Below are 24,524 nucleotides of genomic sequence, written 5' to 3' on the forward strand. Positions count from 1 at the left end.
ATACAGTACACGTACAAACATGTTTTTTAGGCCAATTTCACCATACTGTGAGAGTGAACGAGAGTCTCGCTCATGGATCACAGAAGCAACAGATACTGTATGGTAAATATGATTGACAGACAGTATTTAGACTCATATCATGCCATTATGGTAGACATTCTACCCACGCTTCCACTAAAGCTCAACATACAGTAGCTTTAACACTGACCTGTGATAACAATTTTGTTGTTGTCGTGAAGCACACGCACACTGGGAACATAATTAAATGTCTTAACATTTCGAGTCATGAGGACAGAAAAATAATAATGAGTGTTTGAGTTCCTATGCTGTTAACTATAAACCAATAGGCTATACTTTACTGTGACAGGAAACTATGTACTTTCATCACGAATACAGTTTCTGCTTCTGTTTGCAGCAGTCGACACATGCTGAGGCCATGGGGGAGCCAGGGATACAAATTAAGCTCTCATTATAGGGATAGATTTCTCGTTAGATTTCCACAACCCAAGGAACTCACAATCTCGCTTGTGCAACCCTTTTTTTCTTGTGCACGTTTCCTCCTTGCGTCGCTGCTGAGAGCCACGCGTGAAAGGCATGGAGGCAGGAAGTATATTAGGGCTGTCACGGTTACAAATGTAGGTTGACGATTAGTTGTCACAGAGATAATTGCCCTCTCTTGAATGATTTAATTGTGTGGTGTTGTTTTTTTGCATTGAACGTTAGAACGTTACAATTTGTATTTATGTTTGCCTTGTTCTTAAATACATTTTTTATCCCACGATTTTGTAACCCATTTTTCACCCCTGTGTCAATTATCTAATGTGATCCTGGGCTCTACACACCCTCCGCCAACCTGGGGAGAGCAACAGACTTGAACTCATGCTTCCTTCATGCATGAGTGTCCAAGTTGCTCCTTTACACCTGACAGGGGAGTTTCCCTGGTTGGACGTAGCGCGTGGAAGGAACACGTTATTCCAACCAGTTCCTTTCCCCTCCATCAGGCGCCCCGGCTGGCCAGGAGGAGGCAGTTTAGAGACCAGGATTACTGCATGTTTTTTGTGAGGGTACCTACCCTATAGGGGACACGAGGAGAACATGCAAACACAGAAAGGCCCTTTCACCAACCCCGCCTCGGTTATGGGCACTGATGACGTGGAGGAGGGAACACGCCCCCAGCGCCCACAGTGTCCCCAGCGGGAATCGAACCCAATACCTTCTAGCTGTGAGGCGACAGCACCGACTGTGCCACCGTGCCCCCTCTGTTTGCATTTTATAGGCTTCCTAAACACAAATTGCACAGGGCAGATATGACACGACTTAACTACAAAGATATCACACACACATTTAAAGGACAACTTCACCATTGTTCAACCTATCTTCAGATAATTGGTCCTCACTAATGTTTCTGATAAAACACCATTTATTTTTTTCTATGGTCTGTGTCTCATAGGAGGGATGTGGGCAGTTCAGAAACCGGACACCAGTGACATCGTTAGGCAGATTATTTTTTCAACAAGATAAAGGACAAGGTAGATAAGGTAAAGTGGTCCTTTAATATTGTTTCATGCAAAATAGCATGTCACGAAGTGAGTAAGTGACGTGTTGTAAGCTTGTAGATTTGCTATTCTGCTATTAAAAAAATAAAATAAAAATGTTCAACGTGTCAACGATTGACGATTATGCAAAAACAATTGTGATTATCTCAAATAATTGCGATTAGGCGATTATGTAATAATTGTGACAGGCCTAGCAAGAAGAGAGACAGGCAGAGAGACAGGCAGATAGACAGGCAGAGAGACAGGCAGAGAGACATGAGGCAGAGAGACATGAGGCAGAGAGACAGGCAGAGAGACATGAGGCAGAGAGACAGGAAGTTAGGTAGGCAGAGAGACAGGCAGAGAAACAGGCAGAGAGACAGGCAGAGAGGCATGAGGCAGAGAGACAGGCAGAAAGACAGGCAGAGAGACAGGCCGAGAGGCATGAGGCAGAGAGACAGGTAGAGAGACATGAGGCAGAGAGACAGGCGAGAGACAGGCAGAGAGACAGGCAGAGAGGCAGAGAGACAGGCAGAGAGACAGGCAGAGAGGCATGAGGCAGAGAGACAGGCAGAGAGGCATGAGGCAGAGAGACAGGCAGAGAGACAGGCAGAGAGACAGGCAGAAAGACAGGCAGAGAGACAGGCAGAGAGGCAGAGAGACAGGCAGAAAGACAGGCAGAGAGACAGGCAGGCAGGTATTTAAGCAGGAATATGAAATATGAAACGTGAAATGTCTGTACACCATGTACAGTATGTGTGCACCATGCCTGAATTGCGTGATTACCGGTATCTGTATTGTCTATGCATACAGTAACAAGATAGTCGTCATCAAGAGTCAAGACACACAACTGTTACAGTGAACGAGGTTCTATTGTCCTCTCGTCTCTCTCTCGTATCTCTCTCTCTCTCTCTCTCTCTCTCTCTCTCTCTCCGTACTTTGATCCTCTCTCTGCAGTCATGCTGTCTCCTCCTCTGCCCCCTTCACTACTTCTGCACCTTGTTTCTCTTCCTCCTCTCTTCTCCTCCTCTCCTCGCCTTTGATCAGCATTGCAGGCCAGGCTCACACACACACACACACACACACCCCTCCTCCAATCTTAAGTCTATGGTTTGCCTCCCCAATTCTCCTCTTCCTTTCTCTCTCCCGCCCCTCTCCCGGGGGGCTCTCTCTCTCTCTGGTTACTTGCCAGTCCCCACATCTCTATGCTGTCAATCCTGGCCACCGTGGTACTTTAGTCTTCCCTTCACATAGTGCTCACTCACCGTCTTGACCTTTGCTTTTGATGTGTATATTGCTTTTAGATACAGGCTTATAGGCCAAGAGTGGCGGAGAGTGGCAAAGGAGAGAACACAGAGATGGACAGAGCTCACTGAACAGTACAACAAACCAAAGCATCCATTTGTCAACTTTTAGGAGGAGCGCCCCATTCAACACACAGCTCTCCGGACTGAATCCAACCTCATGTTTTATGTGGTCAACGCCAGTGGTGGAAATGTATTTGTACTTATTTTTTGCAATAAAGAAATACGGACTTTTTTGCAATACAGAAAAAGTCCGGAATCCAAAATGTACTTGAGTGATTTTTTTTGCACGGTCTTGACTAATAATGTATTGACTAATAATGCTAATAACTAATCATACGTAATCATTAAGCAGAATGTCCCACTTCAAGGTATCAAACGTACAAATCTTCTTATCTTATGTCATTCATTCATTCATTCATTCATTCATTCATTCATAGGGATATTCTACAATACTGTATGTTACTTTCCTATCCATCTGCAGTCCCAAGTCAGCCTACATTTACAGTAATAATTCATATTGCCACAACTAGTATCCACAATAACAGCAACACTAAACATATACAGCAGGTCATCGTCGCACATAACGGTCAATAGACATCGGAGAATATAAAACCGTAGACAGGCATCAAATATGCACTGCAGTCAGTGTAGTGCTTAAAATATATGCATCAGCTATACCATCGTAATGCAATCCAGCTATTAATGATTACATGTTTGCTCATAGCCTTAGAGTCTACTTACCAGCCCATAGAGCCCCATTGTAATGTAAACCAAGACATTTTGAGTACCCTAAAGTTTTTAGAAATTTAGAAACTGCCAGATGCTAACTTGCATATGTTGGGCAATTTTCATAATAGTGGGTTTAATGTGACTATACCATTACTAACCTATATAAGGCAAAACATTCAAAATCTCATCATGCTTTAAGGAGCATGTGACGTGTCAAACTAGAGGGTTCTCATTATTCTGAATCCATTCCAAGCATTAGTTTTGCACAAAAAACACTCTTTGGGCTAAAAAACGGCCATAGCCATTTGCCCAAATGTGCTGACCTCATCACATTTGTGATGACGGCTATGGCCGTTTTTAGCCCAACGAGTGTTTGATGCACGCACCTGAATGTCCCCTCATGCATACCTCCTCCACCTGCCCTGGCCTCCATCAAGGAAGGCCAGTAGCCATGGTAACAAGGACACAGAGAGAGAGAGAGAGAGAGAGAGAGAGAGAGAGAGAGAGAGAGAGAGAGAGAGAGAGAGAGAGAGAGAGAGCGAGAGAGAGCGAGAAGGGGGGTAAGTGTCTTTATGGAAATTTGTTTTACTTTATTTGAGTATTTTCAGTTTTCTACTCCATCTCAGAGGCAAATAGTGTACTGTACTTACAATAATTTGAAAACTTTAGTTACTTTGTAGATTTTGATTATTATTATTATACAGTAACCACAGTAGCCACTTCCGCTCATATACATTTCGGCCATTTGAAAATAGCCGATCTACAAGCTCACGATGTGTCATGATGCAACGCATTGTGAGCTTGCGGATTCATACACATTGTATATTTGAAAACTTGTGAAATGGGACATTCTGCATTAATGAACACTTTTTAAGTTTTGGTTTAACTATAAGTTTTGGTACTAGGAATAGGAATAGGAATAGTAAATAGTAATAGTAAATAATGTTCTGGCGAGAGCCACTCAAAATGGCTACTGGCCAATCACAGCGGGTCCTTGCACAAGTGCACTGGCCAATAACTGCGCGTCCTACCACAACCCGCGTAGGCTTTCGAAGGACGCGTCTCAGCAGCCTTGCTTATAATAAGTCAACAACGGGAACCGGTTTGTCAAAAGCAGCTGGTATAGAGCATCTGTTCCCAAACTTTTTCATGTCAAGGAGGACCCCCAAATTGATACTAATTAGCCCAGCGGACCCCCATTAGAAAATATATGCCAAGGAGCCCCATAAGAGAAGATGTTTGCACTTTGCAGCTCTAGCAGTGACCCTCAATCATTTTATTTTCAAGTACCCCCAATTTAAGGAATGAAAATACACCCGCACACTGTGTATCTGCTCGATACATGTGTATCTGCTCGATACATGAGTATCTGCTCGATACATGTGTATCTGCTCGATACATGTGTATCTGCTCGATACATGAGTATTTTCGTTTAATAATTCAACGTTTCGGTCCCTCCGGACCTTCTTCAGGCATCAAAGTACCCCCAAAGAACCTACAAGTACCCCCAATTTGACACGCATAATAGGCTACGGACCCCCATTTAATGGCATTTATATCTCTGGGTCACCAATTTATATTGTACAATCAATGTTAATTTAACTCTGAGAGTGGCGGGTCCATTTGGTTCAATTTGCACACTCAGAGTTACAGTACCATAAGGGTCCATAATTATGGTTTCTTACTATCATTTAGCTGGGGGCCCCCTGGAACTCCCTCAAGGACCCCTGGGGGTCCCCGGACCCCACTTTGGGAACCACTGGTATAGAGCAGGGGTTCCCAAACTTATTTGGACCAAGTACCTCTTTTGGGGTAGACATTTTTCCAGGTACCCCCTCATCTGAAGCGGCCGCAGAAACCTTTCAAGTGTCCTGAGTCTTTTTGTTGTTTCTGCAGCATGCGTCCTGCTGTTACTGTTTGGGGTCACGACAGGTTGACTGATGTTGTAGTTTTAGTAATCATGTCAGCTATTGGCCCAAAGCAAACATGGGAGAAACACAATGAACAACACAAAAAATACGTTTATTGCGCAACGCATAGCCAGGGTACCCCCTGGCTATGCGTCGCGTACCCCTAGGGGTCCGCGGACCCCACTTTGGGAACCGCTGGTATAGAGAATGCGGCTACTGTAACTAGTTGCAGCAACAAAGCATACTGTATGTTGAGCCAGCACTGGGTTTTGCTACAATATATAAAACAACCAATCTAAGTATTCTTCACAAAGTGCAATAGGCTAATACAACTCAGACATACAGTACATGCCTCTGGTGGATCCACCACAACAACATCAACACGACACAGCCCTTTATGACTTAGTAGATCAGCCCAATAACCTCCTTCGTCCTGTAGCAGAAGAAGAATACAGAAGAAAACTTGTGGAGTTGTCGAGGGAGGTAGAATGAAAAGAGGCCCATGGGGGAAATGCACGTGACGCAAGTCGGCCGTAACAAGCTCTCGCCTGTCCGATCACAGGAGATTGAATTTTAAGGTGAGATCTCATTAGGTAGGCTACAGAGAGAGAGAGAGAGAGAGAGAGAGAGAGAGAGATCCAACGTCAAGCTGTCAAGTGCGCTCTACCACCATACTCTTGTCCAGGTGTAACTATTGGTCTAATAACCCTGTGTGTTTCTCAGACGGTCTGACAGGACTGACTCCACTGCAGCCCAGACACACACCAGGGAACTGCACTGCTTCTCTCTCCCTGCACTTCAACACATTCAATGCCAAGCGGTCAGTCAGTCAGCCAGCCAGCCAGCCAGCCAGCCAGTCAGTCAGTCAGTCAGTCAGTCAGCCAGCCAGCCAGCCAGCCAGCCAGTCAGTCAGTCAGTCAGTCAGTCATGCCTCGTCGTGACACTCTCCATATATAGTCAATACATAATTCATTCCATATGTTGATCTGACCTAATCAAACTCTGAGATCTCCATATATGGAGGTGACCTGTTCTGACATTCCATATGTTGATCTGACCTCATCAAACCCTGCACACTCAAGACATGCTCCATATTATGGCCAGTGCAGAATTCATTCCATGTGGTGGATCTCACCTCATCAAACCCCTATAGATCTCCATATAATGGAGCTGGCCTGTTCTGACATCACAATGCTGTTCTGACATGACATCACAATGATGTTTTGACATCGCAATGATGTTTTGACATCGCAATGATGACACGACCAGCTCAACAGAATGATTGATCTCCAGAATGACAGATCGCCAGCCCTACCTTCAAAACTCTTTACAGCACAGGACTGAACAGAGAGCAGCCGCAGCGCACGTGAGCGCGACGGCGCCAGCCACCTCTCGCCGCGCCTCAGCTTCAGCCTCAGTTCTTAGCCGCCGAGCAGAATCTACTGCCACCGCCGACGTCTCGGCCTCGAGCTCAACCAACGCCTGTTGACGTCTGCGACGTCTGTAACCGGGACAAGCAAGAGCCCAAGAAGTGGCACAAGGTCGCTTCTCGCCCTCAGGGCGTCTTACTGGTTACCAATATTCAAATGTTATAAACACACGGTGTGTTGATGACCGAAATGTCCACTCTCTGTGTCATTTTATTTCACCATGTCATACACGATCTAAATACAGTTCGGAGTCTGTTCTTGAGCGATTATGTCCCGGAATATTTATAGGCACAGTATCGCAAATCATAATTATATTCCCCAAAAGTCTTAATTATTGTGACTTGTTTGCCACGTGTTGTTGGGGGATATTTTCTCTACTATTGAGAATGGAAATTCTGCGACATTTGTAGCATTTTCACGTATAATTGCATCATGGCCGACATAGGGACGCCAGGTGGAAAGTGGTTAAAGTGTCCCTGAGACACTTTTAACCTCCCACTGTGCCCCTGTGGCGCTCACACTGAGCCAAGCCACAAGGTCAATGCAGAGCAGTGATTTCCCTTCGGGGAGGAGGACAACATCCTCCTTTCCTTTTAATTGAGACCCCGGGACACCAGGTGATTGCAATTAATTACTGGAGAATAGAAAACAAGTGGCATCCTGGGTCCATTGGACTGAATGTTTACCCCTTTCTTTTGTTTATTATGGATCTCCATTAGTTCTCACTGTAGTGCAAGTGAGGATAGTGTTATTTTGATAGTATATTGTATAAACTGATGCGAGGTCCTAGTTTGCTGAGGCACTAAACTGTCTCTATAAAGTTGATGCACTGTGTTTACCCTTGCTTATTGTATGCCGCTCTGGATAAATCACAAGAGCATCTGCTAATTAAGTGCCTACATTGTAACGTGCAATTGTAGATGGTAATACTATTCTTCTTGGGGTCCGAGAACTAAATTAAATTCTAGAAGCTTGCTGGTTATAAATAACTGACAGTAATACGAGGCATTTTGTCATAATTATGTGTGATTTGTGAAGAAGCACTTTTGTTATTTTGCCCTGATGCCAGATTGAGAAGTACCATTTGAGTGCAATGTGCCTTTAGGAGCCTGGTACTGATTTGCATATCAAAGGCAGATTGGTTGAGTAAACATCAAAGGCGCAGGTGGATCTAATTAGTCGTTAGCGTGGTGAGCCATGGATTGGAAAAAACAATAATAATAATAAATGGCACAGCTCCGATACAAGAGTTAGCAAAAAATTGCATTTAAATAAGTCAAAACAGCAAAATGACTCAAATGGTAGCTCATCGTTGAAAAGTTTAAATGTAATAAATACGTTATAGTATAATTAAGTAGTAGGATTGCAAAACAAGGTGCAAGAAATAAATACATTTGATTCTGAGTTTCTGACCATAATTCTTTTTTAACAATACATTTTCAAAACATTATAAAAAGGATAAAAATAACACAATTCCCCAAAGCAGTGGAATAAGTTTGAATGAAGTTTCTAGGAGTTTAAATTATCAAAAGACTGAAGATAACACAAGAGTGCAAAAAAGGGCAATATTTAAAAAACAATGAAACTTTTCAAAAGGCTGACTAGAAGCCCCCAATTCCCAAAGAATGAAGTTGAAGTTTCTAGGAGTTTAAATTATCAAAAGACTGAAGATAACACAAGAGTGTAAAAAAGGGCAATATTTAAAAAACAATGAAACTTTTCAAAAGGCTGAATAGAAGCCCCCAGATTTCAAAGTTTAAATGAAGTTTCTATAGTGAAGGAGCTGTAATGGTCTAAAGTTTTGAGCGGAAGTATGAACAAAACAAAGATTGATTCCAGCCCATAGAATTTAACGAAAATATGAATATTAATTATTTTAAGCCTGGAACCAAGCCTTTCAGGATCCTGGTGAATCATAACCAATGCGTTGTGAGCTTGGTATAAGTATTGAGGATTTAAATTGTTAAATGTCTGAGATGAACTTACAATACAATCCTGTGTGAACAAACAAGTCTATTACAAGCTATACCTATGAAATCAGTGGGAAGGTTTAATCTGCAATACAATTGTATACATTATGTAGTGGGGGGTCCCTGTCCCTCTCTCTCTCTCTCTCGCTCTCTCTCTCTCTCTCTCTCTCTCTCTCTCTCTCTCAGCTATAAGGGGACCTTGAAGACCCCCGCTTTAGAAGGCCTGAGACAAGTGGTTAAAACGTGATTGATTCAACTCCAGTGTGCACAAAGCACTCAAGTGGAAACCCCGTGCTCTCAGTTCCTCCATATATATTCTGCAACGACAGCACAACACATGGCCACGACGTTAGGCTGCTCCTGAATGGACGTGGCTTATTTACATTTCCGTTGAGTCGAGTTCCGTGGTCGTCAAAGCGGATTTAGCCGCCGTCACTTGACAGTGACCCCTGCACGTCGACGCCGAGGACAAGGCATTGTGCAATTCCTGCATGCGCGAACACCACCACCACCACCTCCGCTTTTCAATGCGACTCTAGCCCGAGGACAGCCGGTGATTAAATAATGGGAGCACCTTGACAGGCCCCGTTCCATTAAGATGGTCGCCATTCTGTTGCGGAGGAGGGGGTCTTGTTTTGTCCACTAAAAGCCAAAGACGCTCAGGTATGTCGAACCACTGCCATAGAAGAAAGATAAGCTAAGATAAGATGTTTATTGTCACGGCATAGAGAGAGAGCAGAAGCAGCACTTTATTATGAGTGCAGAACATGGACTGATCTAGATTAAGCTTCTCCACTTTGTTGCAATTAATACCGCGCCATGAATAAACATTTTCTCCAACAGCTGTTTTATCTAATGCTGATTGATCAAGACAGTCTGACGTTTCCAGACGTTTGGGTAATTCTGGCAATAAATTGAAAACGGGGTCCCTGGCCCGCTGCGCCGGTGCCACAAAATCAATTTAGTTGCGGAGCGCGCCGTGTTACGTTGTCTGCATGTTAAACATGCCCAGTTCCCTCTCTAGCCTCTGATGCATGGGCATAGGGCTATAACTCATACATTTATGGTGAATACGTCTCGTATTAACATATTTTGTTTAAGGGTGTCTTTGTTGTGATGTTAGCATCCTGTACCCATAGGGCATAGCAGTGGTGGCCATTTTCTGGTGCATGCAAATGTAAGTACATTTACTTAAGTACAATTTTGAGGTATTTGTACTTTACTTGAGTATTTCCAATTTCCAATACTTTTACACCGTTGTTGTCTCACGGGTACTGAAGGGCACAGGGAGAAGGGACATCTGGAAGAAGCTGGTCTACGTTGTTCCACTCCACTGGTTCAATAGCTTCGGTACCCAGGCTTTTATTTTCGTTTGCATTCAGCTCAAAAAGAAAAGCCAGCTGGGGAAAACGAGACACATTTCCTGCATGGTCTAGGAGTAGGAGTGAACTATACAGTGCAGAGTTGCTCCAAATTTGGTGACGTCAGTGTTGTCTGCTGTTTTCTACCAGGGGGGCAAGACGCTGTAGAGTGCATTGCTGGAAGTATAGCGGGATTTTGGCGGAAGTAGCGCTCAAGGAAATTACGTTGACACTTTACAAATCTATTTACATTCTCCACGCAGTCTTGTGTTTGGTCATATCCGCGGGAAATACATCTATTATTATTGCATAGCCGACACTTCCGGCTATGGACTCTCTGCCTTAGGTTGTGACAAGGCTTTTCTCTTCGCAGATGAGTAAGGCTGGGAGTGGGACCGAGGCTTTTTTTGATTGATTGATTGATAATTTTATTAGACAGTAAGATGCAAAACAGTACAGGGTACAGTAACGCACATTTGGCCAAAAGGACATCACCGAAGAAAGACCTTGCGGTCTTGTTTCCATCCGGGTCCCATGCATGCATTCACAACAACATCAACAATAACAACAATTTAAATATCTCAACAAGACATTAAATCTATGTACGGATTGGAATAGAAATTAATTGGAGAGGGGGGGAATAGAGTTATGGCTTCTGTTGATCGGATGACAGTGACAGGTGCATTTTCAGTCCTTTCTTAAAGGAAACCAGTGATTTGCTAGTTTTGAGGGAAGGGGGCAAGGCATTCCACACCTGAGTGGCAGTGTTGTGGAAGGTGAATTTACCCATATTTGTTCTAAAGATTGGTGGCACCAGATCATTATTCACGCTCCCTCTAGTGTTGTGGCTGTGGGAGTTGCTCACCTTTTTTAGGTAATCAGTTAAGTAAATGGGCACTGATGGCATGGAGGACAGATCTGCATTTACAATTTACAGTCTACCAGGGAGGGGAGGGGCGGAGGGGGCGGGCGCTCAGATCCGTGAACCAATAATGACCCAATGGCGTGATCACGGCGGCAGCCGCCCCTCTATACCAGAAATCACGCTGGCTGAGCCAGGCTATAGAGGTTCAATGACCACAGATGTGGGCTAACGTGTCAAACAAGAGCTCACAGCGGCGCTTTTGGACAACAAAAGGACTTCCGTTCAAGTTGAAGCGGGAACTGCCCATAGATCCGAAGTCCCGTTAGTCCGAACATGCATTAAGGTTGGCGAACATGCACGACATGGCACCATTGAAGCAGCACCAACGAGAATGCATTTTCACTAAGCATGTAGCGATGCACTCAACTCACGATATTGATTTGAATCACGAATATTTTTTTGTTATTATTTCTCTTACACAAATCCAGTATTTTGTATTGTTTAATTCTCTTTTAATTTGTTTCCCTTATTTGCCTATATTTTCTTCTTTTTTTTACACACCCCATGGCTGTTTGCATCACGATTCAAATTGTGATTTAATTGCAATTTAAATTATCACCAGTTTGAATTGATTTAATCGAGTTATGATATTTCGTTACATATGCCTAATTTTCACAGTTTATTTATTTATATTCTCTGTATTATGACTTCCTACAGTAGGTACACAATCCTATGCAAATTGTGTACGGCCGTCTCAATAATGAACATTTTACTTAATAATTATGGAACATTATGAGATATGACAAAATAACTTCAATATACAAATAAATGACTGTATAAATAGTGTATGTCATTGTGAGCCTGTAGAACAGAAAAGTCCTATCTGATTGCATTAAACAACATTAAACTCATATAGGCCTACCCAATTTGTGACAGGCCTATACGTATACCATGCACCGTTTTGTAGAAATCATCCAACTTTTTATTTGACCGATCTTCCGCTGAAGAAAGTTTCATCAACTGCCACAGCTGTATAAGCATCCTCTAATTTGTTATCCGTTTGCACTGTCCTAGTTAGCTGTTCAATTGGTGAAGCTGTAGGCCAAGGGATGTGCTAAATTTGTCAAGGACTGTCAAAATGCCCCCTGGCTTTCCTGCCAGTTTCATCATGCAAGTTCTTCATTTAGTTACAGAGTATGTCATTAGGGGAGAGAACAGCATCATGTTCTATGATTGACTTTACTGCTCCCATTTGCCCTGACCATTGCATTGTGTCGGGTTATGATTGCCAGGGAATTTGACTTCTCAAGACTTGGCACTTATTTAAGAGATTTAGATGTGTCGCTTCTTTCACTAATTCCAGTTTTCCCCGCATTGACTTGTCATGCCAAATTGCCAATTTATTCCGTCCCCACTTGCAGTTCTGTGTGTTGCCACCACTTCTGTATCCTTCTGGCTCACCTCCACCGGGAGGACATATAGTAGCCCCTTCATCCTCCTCTCAGTGAGGAGCCCCCACCGGGAGGACTTTCAGTAGCCCCTTCACCCTCCCGCCCCACTGACAGGTGCCGCCCCCAGCCCGTAGAAGTATACGTACAGTGACAAATATTCACCCTCCCTCCCCCGAACACGTACGGGCCAATATTGTATTTGCTCAAAAATGCGGATACACGCGGTGGATTCAAACCCCCAGGCCATAGGATTCAAACCCCCAGGCATTTCTCAGTTCAAATATCGCCGTTGCTCGAATTAAAATAGCCAGACTATAGTAGCAGAGCCATTGTACACCGGTCCCACTGTCCCACAGCACATAAGTGTGGATTTCGTCGACTAAAACGATGATGAAAAGGGTTCGTCGACTACATTTTTTCCACTGACGAAAACGAAACAAAAACGAAATAAAAACTCACGACTAAAACTACATATATTCACGATTTCGTCAACAAATTCAAAGCAGACTAAAATAGTTAGCTCAGCTATTGAGCTAATTTCAGCATGCAACCAATTGTAAAATCAGGCATTGCGATGCCATCAAGGCCTGCCAAACTACATTTATGTAGAGACAAAATCAACTGTACATTTAGTCGACTAAAATCTTATGCTATTTAGTCGACTAAAACACTAAAACATTTCAGATGACTAAAATATGACTAAAACTTAATGAAATCTGATTCAAAAGACTAAATAAAAATCTACTATCAAAATCAACACTGCGGCACACATAGCTGTATTATTGGATACTCTGTTTAACGTTACAGCAGATGAGGGTGTAAATGAATGCAGTGACAGTGCTCCAGGCATCGGCTTTGTGTAAATCAAATAACCCTCGTTAACAACTTAGCTGTCATGCTGTCAGAGAACACAAGCTGTTCTTTGTTTTAAATAGATCTCTGATCTCCTGTATGTATAAAAGTCCTCATCACAAACACACAGTGTGAAATTAAATTAATCCGCTCATGTAATTTTCCTTTTTTTTTTTTTTTTTTAAAAGCAGGCCATCTGTGAATTTATGGACAGACCCAGGTTACAATATCTTGTAAAGGTTGTTATTCTGGGGCTCATTATACTGGCATATAGTGACTTTTCAAGTCATAACCCAGCCCGTTGGGCCATGACAAATTGAGGTACACCGCAGTAGCAGTGTTCAAAATAGCAATAGTTTATTTACAAAAGGTAACTAATATTAACTTAATATATAAAGAATGCTTACAGAATGTATGAGATGTGGAAGTCAGTACGATCAGTGGTGTCAGTGTGGATGTGTGGTTTAAAGGGTTCCCCACTTAATTTTCCTCGAGGGCCATATTTTGACTAGGGTACCAGGCTGGGGGCCGAGTCCGCACGCGTGAGGTCGAGGTCTTGCCCTGAAAATTCATTTTCAGGGCAGGACCCCATTTGAATAGGATGCCCAGTTTGACATGCATAGGCTACTGACCCCCATTTAATGCCATTTATATCTGGGACCCCCCCCCCCCCCCCCCAAAAAAAAAAAAAAAAAAAAAAAAGGTGGCCCGCGGGCCGCCTATTGTGGAACCCGGGGTTAGTATATGGTGAATGGATGTTGTCGTGTGCAACTCAACCGGTAAAGGGAAACAAACAGAAGGGTGATGTCATCTGGAGAGGGACACCGAGAATGGCTGGCTCTTTTATAGGGTTTCAGGAGCACTTGCCAGGTGCTCCTGATGTACCTAATGAGGAGTCTCAAATGGGCCGACGCCCACATGATCTGTGGGAGAAACACACACAGTACAGCAGCCAGACTAGTACAGCATAGGCCCTGTAGGCCAGGCCAAGGGGCCGTGACACCCTCCCCCTTCAAAATGAGGGACCATAAGGGGCCGAGTCGGTCTAAACCTTAATTTAACAAGAAATTGAATCAAATCAATCAAGAACAACTTTTTTTTACTATATAATAATGACATTTTTAAAGTGAATTTAAACCCAACTTGCCTCCAAACTATTTCCGTTCCAACCAGTCCTGTCCACAACCAGCACACCCGCTTCCCCCCCTCAGCAACCAAGATTGACCATGGATTCCTGGAGCATCTAAGAGGAGAGGAGCAGGAGGCAGGAGCAGACAGACTGTACTGTATTTCCAATGTGGGAATATAACATCATGAGTTTTGATGTCAGATGTTACACACTCTCATCATCAATGTGTAAGGTGCAGTGTTGGAATGTAACTAAAGTCAATTATTACGTAAAGTAATATTAGGCTACTGTATTACCCTTTTCCAGTAACTAGTACTATAACTTGTTACTTTCATATTTTGAGTAATAATTACTATTTTCTAAAAGTAACTAAAAACATAAAAAAGTATATGTATTATACAACATGTTGTTTTGAGGAAGCAATCTGATTGGTTGAAGTAGCCATATCATCATCATCATCATCATCATCATCATCATCATCATCATCATCATCATCATCATCATCATCATGCATCATCTATATATCTATAAATGCAAATTCGACACACGCGTTCCACCCCCCACACATCTGCAGTGCCCGGTGTCGAGTCCGTTGGATAGCCGGTTGTCCAGAACCAGCACAAAAGCCTCTCCCCGGGCTCTGGACCTGATCACCCCTATATATCCATATATGGAGCTGGCCTTTATTGACACTATTGGTTCTGACATCTGCATATATAGACTCCACATTTGGCCATATCTGACAAAGAACTCCATATATCGGCATACAAGGGACAGAGACATAATTACTGGGTGGGGCATTCTCCCAGAGCGAAGGCGACTGGGTTGCTATAGGCTAGCTATTTTCTTGGACATTTTTTGGTGTAGTGCACGGCTACATCTGTCATAAAGAAAATATGCTATTGCTAAAATTGCTATTTGCCTTTTACTTTAGTGCACGATATACAAATTTAAAAAAGAAAAGTAGTAGCATGTGCAGGGCTTAGGAGGGTGGGGGCTCTGTCTGTCTGTCTGTCTGTCTGTCTGTCTGTCTGTCTGTCTGTCTGTCTGTCTGTCTGTCTGTCTGTCTGTCTGTCTCGCTCGGTCACACACGCACGCACGCACGCACACACGCACGCACGCACGCACGCACGCACGCACGCACGCACGCACGCACGCGGACGCTTTGACTGGAACAGATGGCCAGATTCACAGCCGTGGTTGTGAACTCCAGCACTGGCTCAATCAAAGAGTTTTATGGGACCAGGAATGAAGTGGACGATGAGGTGGGCATACAGGGGACACTCAAATGGACCGGGTGATGTCCTTCACTGTCCACATGACCTGGCTGCTGTTCTGTTAATCCCAGGTTGTAGCCAACCTAATTGATTTGTATTACCCCCCCACCAACACAGGGGTTATGTTTTTTTTTTGCACCATATAATTTCTTGTCTGTCTGTCAAAGAAGAACTCATTTATCATCGCTAGGGTATCATATGTGACTATTGGCCAGAAACCGAACTCTTATCTCCATTCCATATTTAAACCTTTTTGTGTTTATTCTTTTTTTTTAATCAAGGCATACTTGATAATACTACAGTGTCACACAATTAATTAACCAAAGTAGCAGATGTACGAGCTCGGGCAGGCCTTGTGTGCTGTCAGTCACTGGACTTGGCTTAGAGCCACCCACTCCATACATACATACATCCATCCATCCATTAGCCACATCTTCACTACAATGGCAGTATTTTACCCGCTTAAAATAACACATGCAATACATACAATAATACTCTATTCATGACTTTTCGTCTGGCCATGTGGTTCCAACCATGAAAAGTTCCATTACGCCCAATCCGAGAACCCATCGGCAAAAAGCCCAAGCTCAAGCTCTTCTAACAGTCTACATCTACCCAGGGGGAAAATCACAATAGATCTCAAAGTTTGGTGGTGTTTTTAACCCATTCTGGGCGGGAACCCCTTTTGGTGTTAGCATTATATTATGCTTTAGCTATTGAAAAATAGCAGATCTACAAGCTCATAGCGCGCCACCGAGTGGCGCGCTACGAGCTTGTAGGTCTGCTATTTTTGGAAAGTCGTGAAAATGTGGCGCAAATCTTTGAATATATATTTCAGAGCGAACATTTTTAACTAAAATATTGGCTTCTGGGGGGTCCCTGGAACTACATATTTTCAGATGGAGGTCGGGGGCCAATTAGGCTACATATAATCTTGGGAGTCCTTGACATGAAAATGTTTGAGAACCACTGACTGATCACAGGTCAAAATGGGTCAACATATTCCATTTGAAAACAAAAACATTTACTGCTCCTATTTGGAATTAGCACTAGAAATTGGGGAGCCTCATCCCCCCCTCTTAAATAGGTCAGGCATAATCCTGGTCATTTATTCTTCCAGAGAAAATTGTTAATTAAAATAAATATAGAAATGTAGGCGAGGCTCATTTAAATAATATTACTACAGCCAATTAACGATACAGCGAGCGATGTCTATCTGGATTCTGTAACCGGGACTTTAATTGGGTCATCATGCAATGGAACTAAATCCTCCTATTTTTGGACTTACATTTATTCTTAGATATTCTAAAAGGCTTATGGTGAATTATGAAAAATAGCACCAACACATGTACTGCTCTCTCACCCATGGTCATGATGAATGTGTCGTGAAAAAAGGTGTCACTAATGCTGTATTCACATGGAATCAGGCAAGCGGTAAACGGCAAACCGGACTTTATTTTAGTGGACGGGAGCAGGACGGTAAACGGAACAGGAGAACCAGCAGCCAGAACCGGTGACGGTAACGGCAGACGGCATCTCTCTCTAGGTCGTCCTCAGACGAGCCCTCCATCGTCGTTTCCAATCATCCCGGTTCTCCATACAAGAACCGGGATGACTGGAAACGGCGATTAATCTTTTTATACTGTGCCATGCCGTCCTGCAGGTTTTGCCGTTTGCCGTCTACCGCTTTCCTGATTCCATGTGAATGCAGCATTAGGCCCAATCTTTAAGGCCCAATTTCCCTGCCGGGGAAGGTGGGGGATGACACTCCAATGCCGCTCCGTGCCGCTGCCGGCACTGTCCAGATGTAAGACACATGTGTGGCTGGTCAAAACTCACCCATGGCTCCCGACATGCGTTGCCAGTTAAAGATCACCCATGGCTTCCCTGTGAGGTTAGGGTCGGGGTGCATACTTAGTTTAGACTAGTCATTGGTTAGACATAAAGTTAGTGAGGGGTGCGTTAAGACGACCGTTTTAAGGTTGGTGAGGGGTGCGTTAAGGGTTGAGAGAGGGTTAAGGTTAGGTTTAGGTGTGCTGCCCCGTGGGAGGTTAGGGTGAGGGTTTGAGATAGGTTGTAGGACTAATGACTGGTCTAACCAATGACTAGTCTAAACTAAGTACTGCACATTTGGGGTATAGGGTGTCGAACTAATGCAGAAACACTGCCTATCGGCAGTTGAGTTGGCACGGCAACTGTCGCCGGTGCTGGAAAATGCACTCGCTCTCTCTCCAGATCTGTGTGTTCAGACTGATTTAAACAATGTCAACTCAAAGCCCGCCCTGCGTCGACATATCTGCTTAGGTTACCACGGTAACGACATAGGCATCATGACGTATAGGCGCTAGTATCACGTTCAGGGAATGCGACGTAACAGACAAGCGACGAAAACGTATAGGCCTACAGTACATGTACACATTGTCAAATTCAAAATGTTGACCCCAATTAAGTGCCCTGCTTTATTACAAAATCTACCTCCTGGAACAGTGGCAGTATCGAAGAGGAAGGGGAGAGTTTTATGAATACGATTTATGGCCACTCCTGTGAAGAGTAATTGGCTGCCGTTCGTGCCATACTAATGGATATATATCAGGTTTTGAATTTGTCGGAGGGAAATTTGATTTTAGATTTGGCCAGCACTGAGGCAGAGTCCTAAAAAAACCCATTTTGTACAATGGACATTTTGTCAGACACTTTTTAGCGGAGGATTTAACTTCATTACTGATGTGATTGAAGTATGGGGCAGCTCGACTAATGGGATATGCTGTCAGCTTTTGGATTCGTCCTAAATGGACCCGAGGCTGAAAACCGTTTGATTTGAATGGGATCTTACATTGACAGTGAACTTCCAGTGCAGGTTCAGACACTATCTATTCCAATACAGTGTGTGTGTGTGTGTGTGTGTGTGTGTGTGTGTGTGTGTGTGTGTGTGTGTGTGTGTGTGTGTGTGTGTGTGTGTGTGTGTGTGTGTGTGTGTGTGTGTGTGTGTGTGTGTTAAAAAGTACTCAAATGTTTTACTTAAGTAAAAGTATCAATACTGTAAAAGTATCAATACTGTAAAAGTCTGAAATTCATAAAAGTAAAGTAAGTAAAATGTAAAAGTACAAAAGTATTGGTATCAAAATGTAAGTATTCTCATCGTGCAGAATCACACGTTTTCAAATGTATACAAAAAAGATCTACAAGCATTAAATGTTACGACGCATTCATTGTGAGCTTGTAGATCGGCTATTTTCAAATGGACCAAAATGCATAGGGCTGAAGTGGTTATGTTTTGTAATAATAATCCAAATCTACAAAGTAACTATAGTAACTAAATCTGTCAAATAATTGTAGTGGAGTAAAAAATCACTTAGTCCCAAGTGAAATGATGCCCTTTTTTTTTGCTTTCTTAAATGACAACCACCACTGTGTGTATGTGGTGTGTGGTGTAGAGAGAGGCATCAACGTGCTTCACAGGAATACCTTCATGCACATGTGTAAACTGTCTCGTCTGCGAGGCAGGCTGCAGCTGGGTGCCCCTCAAACTGTCAGTCACTGCCGCGCTTTCCTGCTGATCTGTATTCAGCTGATGTGATTGTGCTGCTCTTTCTGTGAAGATGACTGGTTTGACTGATGTGAATCGTCTGGGTGTACCGACGCTCTGCTCTCATCTCCATACAGCTGTGTGTGTCTGTCTGGCAGGTGATTAACTGTCCCCATGTCACCTCGTCGTCGTCCCCCTCTCTCTCTTTCTTCCCCATCTCTCTCTCTCTCTGTCTCTGTCTTTCTTTACAGGCAGTTCATGACTCTAACTTAAGCGTTATTCATAGTCTGGATTTTCGGTGGTGAGGTGACAACCGAACTACAACATGACGTCACGAGCCGCGGTGAAGAGCAAACCACCGCCACCGCCCCAGCCCTTGGCCTTCACCACCGAAAATCCAGACTATGAATGAGCCTTTAGCCTACATTTGATCTCATCCTCATCTATATGTCTGTACTTGAGTCTAACTATGTGTTTCCATGCACACATATAGGAACAGTTTGTTGTCACCCGCAACCACAAACGCAAATTCATTATCCGCCCGCTATCCAAACGCATCATCATATACATTATATTATATTAACCGCACCATCCGCCAAGCGCGGTTACCCGCAGCAACTGCGGCTAAATCTGCCATCCGCAGGTCTGTACTACCTATGCTTCGGTTTTACCCATATATCTCTCTCACCGAGTTGTAAATTGCTCAGTTCTTGTGTTGTAGCTACTGTATACGGTTTGCTTGCCCTTTTTTTTTGTGCAGCACTTTAAATGTTCTATATAAATGAAGTTCGATTGATGTATCTTTGTCAGCACCAGTTTCTGGCACCAGAAATAGAGCGTCATCAAAATGAATGTACAGCATGTGCATACAATCTTGACAGGCCTATATATTGTATACGGCAAAAAGCATTCTTCCCCCAGTAGCTGCCAGCTAACTTTGTGTGAACAACTTCACAGTGTATTCTATGTACAGCGGATTAGTATATTCAGCGTCACGTTATATTCAATGTACAACAGATATAGACCGTACAGGTGCAGTTTAAGCATAATAGTTCAAGAAAATGAAGAATGGGGGGGAGATAATTATAATGTGTGGTTGTCACACATGGACTGGTCTTGGAACACTGCATTGTGCCAAGTAACACGCACGCACACACACGTGCATGCACACATGCACACGCACGCACGCACGCACGCACGCACGCACGCACGCACGCACGCACGCACGCACGCACGCTCTAATGGTCAGAGCTTAGCAAAGCTCCTGTAACAGAACAAACATTTGTCCTTTTAGAAGACATAGAAGTATGCACTGCCCCCCAGCATTAGGACTATTATTTGAATGAGCTCAACTCCTCTGTTTTCCCAAACGCTAAGGTTGCATTAAGGATAACAAACGGCCTGGCCGTCGCACCGCGTGGCCCCGGCGGCCCCCCCACCGCACGGAGCAGAGAGAGCAAATGGATTTCAAGGTGGCGTTTGTGTAAGCCATGTTGGGATAAGCATCAGGGATAGATGAACATGTGTTCTGAATGCTTCCGTATGGCCGTCGGTCCGGCCGGCCCTTCATTACACCTCCACCGCGGTGTGAATTAACTACAGTATGTACATTTAGTAAGTGCTGTACTTTATAGCCTACAGTTTGAGCATTTACAATTTCCAGCATACTTTTACTTCTATACTGCCAGTGTTGATTTCGTCGACGAAAACTAAGACGAAAAATGTCCGTCGACTGCCTTTTTCCACCGACGAAAACTACTGTAAATGGAAACTAAATTAAAACTATGATGACTAAAACTAAGACTAAATATAGGCTACTGACAATTTCGTCAGCAAATAAAAACTAGACTAAAATGTTAGGAAGGGACTAGTAACAAGAGATCCAGTAGGAGTCATTTTACAATTAGTTGCATGCTGAAAATAGACCATCTACTATCTCAGAGGCAAACGTTGTGCTTTTAAATTGATCCACAGCAATTATTTGAAATTGTGTGTTACTACTAATGTGTCGCGACTCGCGATGTGACGCATTGTGAGCTTGGCTATTGGCTATTTTAAAAAGGTTTTTTTTTTATACATTTGAAAGCTAGTGAAATTGTACTTTCTGCATGATGACTACTCTCTACTTGTGATATACTTTAAAGTACATGTTGATACCAATACCTTTGTACTTTTACGCAAGTAAATGTTGAATTCCGGACTTTTACTTGTAACGGAGCAGTGTTGATTTTGACAGCAAATTTTGATTTTAGTTTTAGTCACATTTGAATCACCTGGAATGTTTTGGTGTTGGTCTAGTTTTAGTCGACTAAATATCATAAGGTTTTAGTCGACTAAATCTACAGTTGATTTAGTCGACTAAAATGTATTTTGACGGGCCTTGATGCCGTCGTAATGATGTTTTACACTTTTACACTTTCACAACACGCGTTGTGAGCTTGTAGATCTGCTATTTTCAGCATGCAACCAAGTGTAAAATGACTTATGCTGGATGGATCTCTTGTCCACCAGTCCCTTCCAAACATATAGCATATATATATATTTTTTTTTAATTTGTTGACGAAATTGTCAATATATTTAGTCTTAGTTTTAGTCATCATAGTTTAGATTTAATTTAGTTTCCATTTGGTTTTCGTCAGTGAAAAAAGGTAGTCGACGTCGACAATTTTTTTTGTCAAAGTATTAGTCGACAAAATCAACACTGTATTGTAACAGAGTATGTCTACATCGCATAATTGATACTTTTTTTTTCATGTTTTTTTTTTGTGGCTTTCGCCTTTATTTTAGAAGAATTGCTACTTTTATACAAGTGAAACATGTCAGAAGTTCTTCCACCACTGCACCTCCACCAGGAAAACAGCCAACACAGTCTAACCCGCAGAGCAACACTGCATAATTCATTCTGTCGTTACTCTTTATTGTCTCTCAGAAATGTTAAGCACCAATCTGTATGCAAATGAGCTTCTCTTTGATCTCAATTAATTGATCCTTGTTTGAAGAGCAAAATATGGACAGAGAGCTCGCTTGGCCACTTTCAATCTGGTGTCCCAATGTTGGGCTTTTGTCATCATGGGCGGAAATGTAAAAAAAAAAAAGAAAAAAAAGAAAAAGATATATATAAAGTACAAAAGTATTCATTCTGCAGAATATCCCATTCCACATGTTTTCAAATGTCTAAAATGTAGTCTTTTGAAAACATGCTATTTTCAAATGGCCGAAATGTAAATAGGGCTGTATGTTTTGTAATAATAATCAAACTCTACAAGTGACTACTAGTAACAAACGTTTTCAAATAATTGTAGTGGAGTAAAAGTTTGCCTCTGAGATGTAGTGGAGGAGAAAATAACTGAAAATTGGCAATACTCCCGTAAGGTTAAAATAAATAAAATAAATTACACTTACTGTAAGTACGGTACTTGAGTAAATGTACTTAGTTACTTTACGCAAGTGGTTCCCAAAGTGGGGTCCAGGGACCCCCAGGGGTCCTTGAGGGGGTTCCATGGGGCCCCCAGCAGCTAAATGATAGTTTGGAACCAAATGGACCCTCCATTTGTACACTCTCAGAGTTAAATTAGCATTGATTTTACAACATAAATTGGGGTCCCAGAGATAGAAATGCCATTAAATGGGGGGTCTGACTGTAGACTAATATGCATGTCAAACCGGGGGTCATTGAAATTAAACAAGTTGAGAATATCTGCTAGAGCCGTAAAAATCTTCTCTTATGGGGGTCCCTGGCATATCTCTTCAAATGGGAGAGACAAAACTATAGTGTCAATGTGGGGGTCCTTGCAGGGACAAATTACCCATTGGGCCAGTGGGGCCGTGGCCCAGGGGCCCTTGGCTCTCAGGGGCCCTTCGGGGAAATTGGACCGTGAGGTACTAGGTTTGACGCCCTGAAAAGGCCCTTCATTGGCTGTTAATTTTGTTAAACTTAGGTTAAAAAGATGATAAAAACACGGAAAAACACGAAAATGTCACGCGCACGCTCGCTATGGGGGCCCTGCAAATATTACCGGCCCAGGGGCCCTCGTAGGGGTTAATCCGTCCCTGCGTCCTTGACACGAAAGGGTTTGGGAACCACTGCTTCACAGTACACCACTGGGGAGAGGGAGGAGGAGAGATGGAGAGGGAGGAAGACGAGGCAGCCGCCAATGTCCAGGTTCAGCTCCTCTGTGCTGTTTGACTTGGCCCGCCGACGGGAACATCGTTAACCCATTTTAGGCGGGAACCCCTTTTGGTGTTAGCATTATGTTATGTTTTAGCTATTGAAAAATAGCAGATCTACAAGCTCATAGCGCGCCACCGAGTGGCGCGCTACGAGCTTGTAGGTCTGCTATTTTTGAAAAGTCGTGAAAAAGGGTCCGGAAATCTTTGAATATATATTTCAGAGCGAACATTTTTAAATAAAATATTGGCTTCTGGGGGGGTCCCTGGAACTACATATTTGGAGATGGGGGTCCGTGGCCCAATAGAGATAATTCTGGGGGTCCTTGACATGAAAGAGGTTGAGCACCACTGACATAGAAACATGGGTTTTTCAGAAAAAAATTAGGACTTTTTTTATCGCCCTCAGTCCAAAATGGGTTAAAGGCTAAAAGAGCGCAGTGTTACTAACGCTATTATCACCGTCTCCGAAACTCACTCCCCCGCTGCGAAGCTGTCCAAACATCATGTAGGAAATATGCTGTTTTTTTAAATTTTAAGTCAGATGTGTTTTTTGGCGCATCCGAGCACATGGCTGAAAAAGAAGGAAAATTGCAGCAAGAACGCAGAGAAAGTATATGTCGCATGTCGTTGCTACTATATACAGAAGAAGTGTAAAGATAATTTATCGTGACGTTACAGTATGGCATGCCAATTTCAATCTTATACGTGAGAGAAATCCAAGAAATTGGCTGCCAAAGCCATTTTTGCCTCCGTATCTGGATCTGAATGTAATTAGTTCAAAATAATCTCTATAGTCGAATAGGAGAGCTTTGATTTGCCCACAGACAGACTCCTCGTAGACTGACAGAGAGACTTACTAGTCTAGGAGCGTCCGGTGGCTACCATTAAAAACAAGCCCTTATTGCCTGCCATGCAGGTATAGCAGCCTCCAGGTTGTGTGACAAGGTGTCAAGGGATATATATCGTCGCTTGTCGAGCAGAAACCTCTCATCACCATATTTTAACTTGCGTG

The 24,524-nt window shown here is 43.1% G+C and overlaps 1 protein-coding gene across 1 annotated transcript in view; it reads left to right on the plus strand.

Annotated features, from left to right (window-relative positions):
* Nucleotides 1-15,717: 15,717 nt before the first annotated feature.
* LOC306926303 (uncharacterized protein) overlaps nt 15,718-24,524 on the plus strand; it is a gene marked incomplete at both ends in the record, with an annotated part of 78,459 nt that continues 69,652 nt past the window's right edge. Inside the window, one exon of the mRNA XM_079505571.1 lies at nt 15,718-15,804. Coding sequence (XP_079361697.1) covers nt 15,718-15,804 — 87 coding nt within the window. The remainder of the gene's footprint in view (nt 15,805-24,524) is intronic.

Source organism: Electrona antarctica (genome assembly GCF_951216825.1).
Source record: "Electrona antarctica genome assembly, chromosome: 7".
Taxonomy (NCBI): Eukaryota; Metazoa; Chordata; class Actinopteri; order Myctophiformes; family Myctophidae; genus Electrona; species Electrona antarctica.